This window comes from Phascolarctos cinereus, unplaced genomic scaffold (assembly GCF_003287225.1).
Source record: "Phascolarctos cinereus isolate Bilbo 61053 unplaced genomic scaffold, phaCin_HiC Scaffold_5;HRSCAF=322, whole genome shotgun sequence".
In the NCBI taxonomy this organism is placed as follows: Eukaryota; Metazoa; Chordata; class Mammalia; order Diprotodontia; family Phascolarctidae; genus Phascolarctos; species Phascolarctos cinereus.
In genome coordinates this window covers 440,845,769-440,851,768 of record NW_027555958.1, presented here as the reverse complement: position 1 = coordinate 440,851,768, position 6,000 = coordinate 440,845,769, and the positions used below count along the sequence as shown (strand labels likewise).

At 35.2% G+C, this 6,000-nt stretch overlaps 1 protein-coding gene across 1 annotated transcript in view; it reads left to right on the top strand.

Moving 5' to 3' along the window:
- Nucleotides 1-299: 299 nt before the first annotated feature.
- The window catches only part of KYAT3 (kynurenine aminotransferase 3), a 40,702-nt gene continuing 35,001 nt past the window's right edge, over nt 300-6,000 (top strand). The window contains 2 exon segments of the mRNA XM_078155799.1: nt 300-2,571; nt 3,597-3,742. Of these exon segments, the coding sequence (XP_078011925.1) occupies nt 2,517-2,571; nt 3,597-3,742 (201 nt within the window). The 5' untranslated portion in view covers nt 300-2,516.

The following is a 6,000-nucleotide window of genomic DNA, read 5'->3' as shown; positions in this document are numbered from 1 at the left end:
CTCAAAGTTTTAAAAACACATGTTTTAAAAAAAATGTTTTCACATGCAACTGGGAAATAAGAAACACAGGAAATGGGGTACAGAAGTCTATCCTGCTCTACAGGAAAATAGAAGGGAAGGGATAAGAGAAGGGAGGGGGAGAGATAGAAGAGAAGGCAGACCAGGGAAGGGATATTCAGAATGCATGCCATCTTGGGGTGGGGGGAGGGGTGAAAAATTTGGAACTCAAAAACTTGTGGAAGTGAATATTGAAAACTAAAGATAAATAAATTTATGTTTTTCAAAAAATAAAAAATAAATATTTTTTTTTAAATAGCCTAACCAAATGGCAAAAGATGTCCAAAAAGCCAATGAGGAGAAAAATGCCTTAAAAAACAAAATTGGCCAAATCGAAAAGGAAGTCCAAAAGCTTACTGAAGAAAATACTTCCTTAAAAATTAGAATGCAGCAATTGGAAGCTAGTGACTTTATGAGAAATCAAGACACTGTAAAACAAAACCAAAAGAAAGAAAAAATAGAAAATAATGTGAAATATCTCAGTGGAAAAAGAACTGACCTGGGAAATAGATCCAGGAGAGATAATTTAAAAATTATTGGACTATCTGAAAGCCATGATCAAAAAATGAGCCTGGATATCATCTTTCAAGAAATTATCAAGGAAAACTGCCCTGACATTTTAGAACCAGAGTGAAAAATAGATATTGAAAGAATCCACCGATCACCTCCTGAAAGAGAAACCCAAAGGAAAACTCTTAGCAATATCATAGCCAAATTCCAGAGTTCCCAGGTCAAGGAGAAAATACTGCAAGCAGCCAGAAAGAAACAATTCAAGTATTGTGCAAAGTATTCTGAGATTTAGCTCCACCTATGATGTTTAGGATAAGAGATTCAGAGCTAAAAGGAAACTGAGAGCTCAGATAGTCAAAAACCTCATTTTACACATGGGGAAATTGATGACTTACCCCAGGTCACAGAATTCAGCATAACCGCATTTTAAGATGTTTAATTAATGTTTATTGTCATTGGAGGCCTACAGAATTGTGGAAAAGGAAGCAATCCAATTAGGACAAACTATCAAGAAGCATTTATCATGTACCTTCTATGTGCCAGGGAGTGTGCTAAGTGCTGAGGACACAAAGAAAGGCCTTACACACAGGAATGTGCTGGTAAATACTTGACAATGACAGTGGGCTTTGTAGGGGTAAGAAAAAAGTATGCACTTGCCTTCCAAAATTTACTCTGCATTATTAACATTTTCTAAAGTTTAGACAATCAACAAAGCAGTAAATGGAGCCCCGTTCTCTAGTTTCTGAAGTTTAAATGCTCACATTGAATATTTAAGTCATCTCTGTCTTCAACACAATCCTGCTCAAACAGCTCCATCATCCATATTTTACAGCATAATATAGCACTTGATGTTTATAACAGGGACACTGAGTCATGAAGAAAGGGTTAATTTATATTTGGCATACTCTATTTACTAAGGCTGGAAAATCTATCATATGGTAGAGAGCTTCATCTAAAATAACCAAAATGAAAGGCTCAATACTTAAAAGGGGATAATCTTTAGTTATCTAGAAAATTCACTTATGTAACTGACATATGCAATGCTTTAAGGATTACAAAATTTATGAATATTATCTCAGTTGATCCTCACAAAACCCTGTGAGGTAAGTGGTATTATTATCCTCATTTTACAAATGAGAAAAACTAAGAGAGGCTATGACTTCCCCAAGGCCACATAGCAGTAGGAGCTTAAGTACCCTTGACTTCAAGGGCAAAGCTCTGGCTGCCTCCTCACCTGGCAGCCTTGTCTGTGTAAAGCCCTGCTTCCCTATGGGGATGATTCATTCCATTCAGAAGCTATATTGGTATTAAAAGGAAATCAAATAATTGAAGCAACTATTGAAATAATGGAAGCAAACACAAATAGTGCTTGAATTCGCTATCCAGATATTTCAGAAAAATGATTTTTTAAAATTGTGTCCATTTTCTGCTTCATTTTGTATCAATAAATGACATACTAAGTGTCCATCAACAAGTTTTCATAAAGTATTTTAAAAATAACCATGTACAAATATTTTCATTGAAATGCTACAATATATATATATATATATATATATATATATATTTAAAGTAGGATTCCAGGGACCCAGCAAACAGACCCTTTAAGGATTAAAAGCTAAAAAGCCCCTCCAGAGACCTCTAGAGAGCCCTGGAGTAGGTTATAAGGGCATGGCAGGTTATAGTGCATATAGAACCAGGTCAGAGGTGGAGAACCTTCAGCCTTAAGGCCACATGTGGCCTTCTAAATCCTTAAGGCCTTTTGACTAAATCCAAATTGCAGGTTTCCTACCCTGAGCTAGATTAAAAAAAGTTTGGTTTAGTTACCAGAATTTGTACCTGCTAATCATCTGATGGTTATCTGATAAATGCCTGTCAGAAAGAGAAAATGTTGTGATTTCTTTTATTATGAAAGAGCCCCATTGTGTGCGTGTGTCTGCATCTTTTAGAAAATGTCCAAGAAGTTCAAAACTGCAAGACAAATTGCAGGACTTGATAGTCACGTGTGGTGAGTATCTAACCATCTACAAAATGTTACCATTTACTTGCTATCTTTTTCAAGTCTTTTATCTTATTTGGAGTTTGTTAGGGGTGTGTGCGTGCGTGTGTGTGTGTGTGTGTGTGTGTGTGTGTGTGTGTGTTCTGTAGGTAAAACCAATATTATCTTCTAACTTATAAAATATGAAGAGAATAGAAAGAAACACTTCAGAAAGTCTAAAAATATATTGCATAAGAAATCTGACTTCAGCTTGTGTCAACTTCCATAGCATTAATAAATTTTTAAAAAATCCACTGGCTAATATGAGTTAAAATGTTTATATTTGTTACACTAAGAAGGTCATATTTATCTGATGAGTTAAAGGACATTAAGTGGACTCCAACAGAATTCAAGAAGCACCCCTTCATTTTGTTGTCTTTTTTTAATTCTTCAGGATATTTTTATCTGTGAATGAACTCTAAAGTGTTTCGATTACAGGCATAAACTTGTGCTCTCTTAGCCAGATAATATGTTGATCTTCTTATACAAAGATGGCACTGCTGACCCATCATCAGCATATACTTTGAGTTGTTTTTTCCAGTTGTAATACATTTGTGTATATTTAGCCACACTTATTAGACAGCAGCTTTTTTTGCAACCAGAGTTAGAGATTTGTAAGACTCTTAGTCAGTGGCACAATCCACTTATGGGGGTATCTTGCCCATAACTTTGCTTTTATGAGTGTATGCTATAACCAATTGAGCTAGTTATGGATAGCTATAAGAAAAATTGGTCAGAAGAAGGTAGAATTAGTAAAGCTCAGTAAAGCTGGATACTTTGTGAGAAAATAAATTTTCTCCTCCCATCTTTCTCTTCCTTTTCTCTCTCTTTTTCCCCTTCTCTCCCTTCTCCTTCCTTCTTTTTCCTTTTCCTGTCCTTTTGAATTATGACAGTCGGCTAAAATTTGTTTTTCAGTTTAATACTCAGAACATGAAACATTGACTAAATTTAATAATTTTGATTAACATTAACACTTTCTTTATTTTCCATCTTGGGGTTGAATTTTCTAATCTATCTGCAGACTCCGTGGTTGTGAATCTTACCCAAGGCCAACCAGATATATCCCCTCCCATGTATGTTAAAGAAGAATTAGCAAAGGTAGCAGCAACCGATAAAATGAATCAGTATATACAGGGTTTTGTAAGTATATAAAAACATTTTAAGCAAGCTCACATGTTGGATGATCATACAGTAGGAAGTATATGTAAATAAAAGAATTTCATTGTAATGTTAGGGTCTAGGAACAAGGAACACAAATGTCCCCTTTATAAAATGTCCATGTTGTAGTAAGATATTCTGCAAAGTATGTGGGGCACTGGATTTGATGCACCATGAAATCAGAAAATTTATCATATATCCAGATACTTCTTAACTTTATTGTCAAAAGCTAGAGCTTTTATAGTTCTTCAATTGTTTATTATTTTTTTCTCTTTCATCATAGTGATAGCTTGTTGGAAGGGTTGCAGGTGTCAGCCACTATTGTCCATTTTTCTTTAGTGACAGACAGCTTAGATGTAGCGGAGATGGTCTAATGGAAAGAATATTTGGCCTGGGATTAAGATCACATGGGCCCAGGCTCAGGCTCTGCTTTTAACCATCCTTACAAGCCTTGGTTTCTTTGTCTCTGAGGCAGGAGTAATAATCCTTATGCCACCCGTATTGCTATCAGGCAAGAGCCTTCCAAACCTAATGTCTACTTTAATGTGAGTGTACAGTGTCCAGCCAGAGTGCTTGACTTAGAGTTAGGAGACCCAGGTTCCAACTGCACCTCAGGCACATTCTGTTGTTGTTTAGTCTTTCAGCTGTGTCTGAGTCTTCATGACCCCATGGACCACATCCCACCAACCCTCTCCATGGGGTTTTCTTGGCAAAGATACTGGAGTGGTTTGCCATTTCCTTCTCCAGTGGATAGGCAAACAGAGGTTAAATGGCTTGCCCAGGGTCACACAACTAGTAAATATCTGATGCCATTTTTTATTCAGGTCTTCCTGACTCCAGGCCCAGCACTCTATCCACTGAGCCACCTAGCTGCCTCCCAGGCATGTACTTGCAGGGTGATAATAGAGGAGTTATTTAACCTCTCAGATACTCAGTTTTATCCATAAAAGAAGGATAATGATCATTGCTCTAAATATCTCATAGCCAGATAGTAAACTGATATGTATAATATCACATTGGTGAAGTGGGAAAACTATTTCCCTTTTAAGGTAAAGATTGGCTTAAGAATAATAACCTCTGGTAATAGCAGCTTGATAAAAGTTGACTTTCTTTTTATTCTTTTTTGAAATTCACTTTGAACTTAAATACAAAAAGGGGGGAAAGCATTTCATTGGACACAGCATAACACAAAAAGAGGATTCAGTATGAAACTATGAATCTCCATTTCACAATTTACTTTTTTTTAAAAAGTTATAAAATAAGTACTGTGCATACTTCTATTTATTAATTCTTTCTCTGGAGATAAATAGCATCTTCCTTCATAGGTCCTCTGTAGTTGATTTGAGAATTTATAATACTCAAAATAACTTAGCCATTCACAGTTGTTCTTCAAATAATACTGCTGTTATTATTATTATTGTATACATTGTATAATAATATTGCTGTTTTGTATACATTGTATATTCTCTTGGTTCTATCATTTCACTCTTCACTATTTCATGCAAGTCTCTCCATGTTTTTCTAAAATAAACCAGCTCATCATTTCTTATGGCACAATAGTATTCCATCACAATCATATACCATAACTTGTTTAACCATTCCTCAATCGGTGGGCATCCCCTCAATTTCCAATTCTTTGCCACCACAAAGAAAATTGCTATAAATATTTTAGAATATATAGGTTCTTTTCCTTTTTCCCTGATCACCTTGGGAAACAGACCTAATAGTGGTATTGCTGGGCCAAAAGGTATACACAGTTTCATAACTCTTTGGGCTAATTCCAGGTTGCTCTCCAAAATGGTTGGATCAGTTCGCAGTTCCACCAACAGTGTATTAGTATCCCAGTTTTTCCCCTCCGACATTTGTCATTTTCCCCTTCTATTATTTTAGCCAGTCTAATAGGTATGAAATGATATCTCAAAGTTGTTTTAATTTGTACTTCTCTAATCAATAATGATTTAGAGCATTTTTTCATATGACTATATAGTTTTGATTTCTTCATCAAAAAAACTTTTTATATAGTTTTATTATTTATCAATTGTAGAATGACTCACATTCTTGTTGTAGAATGCCTTTCCAGGCTTATACAGTTTTAATGACAAAATATCTACCGCCTAATGATAAAATAGCTACCACTTTAGGAACTGGACATAGGTACACAGAGATATAGTATTTTTAGTTACACATTTTAATGGTTTTATAATATTCTTTAAAATATGAGTCATCTTGGCAGAAGTTCA